The 2,579-nt window shown below is 45.8% G+C and overlaps 1 protein-coding gene across 1 annotated transcript; it reads right to left on the bottom strand.

The window, feature by feature from the left end:
- Window positions 1-1,121: 1,121 nt before the first annotated feature.
- Window positions 1,122-2,579, bottom strand: LOC114049062 (olfactory receptor 52D1-like). The gene is made up of 2 exons (XM_027870250.1): window positions 2,524-2,579; window positions 1,122-2,120 (listed from the first exon to the last, which is right to left on the bottom strand). The coding sequence occupies exon 2, from the start codon at window positions 2,085-2,087 to the stop codon at window positions 1,122-1,124; it is 966 nt and encodes a 321-aa protein (XP_027726051.1). The 5' UTR covers window positions 2,088-2,120; window positions 2,524-2,579.

Genomic DNA, 2,579 nt, shown 5'->3' with positions numbered 1-2,579 from the left:
TAGGGTCAGGCTCCTAGACCTAGCCTTTGGAGGTCATTTGCCCACAGGATTCTTCATCGGAAAGAAATCAGGAAATGGGTCAAATGTCTGAATGGTACAGTTCAGAAGGAAAATTGTCTAAAGGTCATATTATTTCTATCACTTTGGAGTTAGGTAAGGCTATCTCTAGTTCAAGTTCCTCAGCAACTCCACAATGACTCAAGAGATTCCTGTCCTCTCAGAAGCTAGAGATGCCCCTGGGGTGGAGGGAGTGTGACATCCTGGTACCTTACCCTGAAGAGACATTGTTAGGGTGAATGTCTCACGGTCTCATGAGAACTCTGTTTAGGGAACTTTCCCATGGGAGTTCTAGCTTCTATCAGTAGAAGCTGAGGGTCACAACATAGTTGCGTGGCAAAAATAAGGAAGTCTCTCAGGACCTCTCCTTTGCTGACATGCAGCTCCCACAGTTGGTTTGGCTCTCCTCTCACTGGGAGATGAGTCCTGACACGAGCTCCAGCAGACCTGATGTTTGGCTATCACAGGGGGATCACGCTTTGAACATGCATCACTAGGGCCATAAAAGTCAGGTAACTGCACTCAATAAACAGAGCTTCTGCCACCTTGCTGTCTCCCGCCTCATCCATGCGTCTCGGGGTTACAGAGCATTGAGCTGGTCTCATGCTCATCACTGCAGCGGCCGCGTCAGACATTACACAAAGTCTCCTATTTCCATTTATAGAATGAAAAATATTCATCTCTAATGCCTGCTCTTCACCACATTCCACAACCCACAAGTAACCAGCAGGGTTCACTCTCTGGCCATGATGCTCACTGGCTCTCCATTATCTTACGTCTTTTTCCCATTCAGATCTCAGTGCAAGAATCAACTCATTAATACATATCTTCTGTGGGACTGGCTCCCACTGTCACTTTATCTGATTTAGAAGAGTTGCTGTGGTACCCAGATTCAGGGTCTCATGAATCCTCAAAGGTCCTAGATAACACTTGGTAAGTTACTTCCTGAAATAGCAAAAATTATGATTTCCAGGTGGGTCCCTTGGGGTTCCTTTAGTCTCCATAGGCTTTCAGGAGCTTGTTAATGGGGAACTTTCTCCTGTTCTTTCCTCAGAATGTGAGGGTCATGAAGGGTACTGCTGCCTCCTCCATAGGCCCAGTCCTAGGATCCGAGTACGTATCTGCTTGGTGTTAATGCCATACACTAGTGGGTTAAGAACAGGGGGCACAAGGAGGTAGAGGTTGGCAAGAATGATGTGTGCATGTGGGGGCACATGACGGCCAAAGCGGTGGGTGAAAAAGGAGAAGAAGGCAGGTATATAGAAGACAAGAATGACACAGACATGGGCTCCACAGGTGCTGAATGCTCGAAGCTGGGCATCCTGGGAAGGCAGGCACAGCACAGCATGGAGAATGAGAACATAGGAGGCTGCGATGAGCACCACATCCATTCCTGTGACTGAGAGTGCCACAGTGAGTCCATAGATGGTATTAGGCTTAATGCTGGTGCAGGCTAACTTAGCAATGCCCATGTGCTCACAGTAAGTATGGGCAAGGATGTGGCGCCCACAGAAAGGGAGGCGCTTAATGAGTATAATAAAAAGGAAGACAAAGAGAAGGCCCCGGGCAACACATGCTGCCCCAATCTTCCCAATGACAGTGGCATTGAGAATGGATGTGTAATACAGTGGGTGACAGATAGCTATATAGCGGTCAAAAGCCATGGCTAACAGGATTGCTGATTCAGTGGCAAAGACAGCATGGACAAAGAACATCTGGGTAAGGCAGCCATGAAAGGAGATAGTGTGGGCATCGAGCCAGAAGATGGCCAGCATCTTGGGCAGTGTGGTGGAGCACAGAACCAGATCTGTGACAGAGAGCAGGCAGAGGAAGAGGTACATGGGCTCATGTAGAGCCTTGTCTGTCATAATGATAAAAAGGATGGTGCCATTACCTGCAAGGGCAAAGATATACATGGAGCAAAAGGGAATGGAGATCCAGATGTGTTGGTCCTGCATGCCTGGGATGCCCAACAGGATGAAGGTGGATGGGTGAAAGGCAGTGCCATTGGAGACAGACGCAGTGAGCATTATGGGATGGTATACAGAATACTTCTCTTCTTCCTGATCCAGATAAAACAAAAGAAGATGGTTGGCAAAGAGAAATAAAGGGGAAGAGAGGAGAATCTTGCAGCAGACTAAAGAAATCACTCTCCCTCTACTCTTTTTAAATTAATTTTATTTTTTTTATTTTTTTAAGTTTATTTTTTAATCAACACATATATGTCTTCTCTCTTTCCCCTTCCCTACTCAACTGAGGAAGAATAAAAGAAAAACAAAAGGACCACCCATGACCCTCATCTCCATCCTACCTACAATAATGTCTCTACTAGCAGATAATGAAAAACACCTACCCTCAAAAAGAAAAATCTGATTTCCTCCAGAAAACCTATTTAGATTGATCAGACAAGAGTCTAAATCTTCATTGGTCTTTCCATTCTAAATTGTTATAATTTGTGATCCTTACCCCTGTTCTGCCCTCCTCCCAGCATGTATCTGACAATAGTATTTCACTCTGGTTTC

Source organism: Vombatus ursinus, unplaced genomic scaffold (assembly GCF_900497805.2).
Source record: "Vombatus ursinus unplaced genomic scaffold, bare-nosed wombat genome assembly UNPS02014796.1, whole genome shotgun sequence".
Classification (NCBI taxonomy): Eukaryota; Metazoa; Chordata; class Mammalia; order Diprotodontia; family Vombatidae; genus Vombatus; species Vombatus ursinus.
This window is presented reverse-complemented; position numbering and strand designations above follow the sequence as displayed.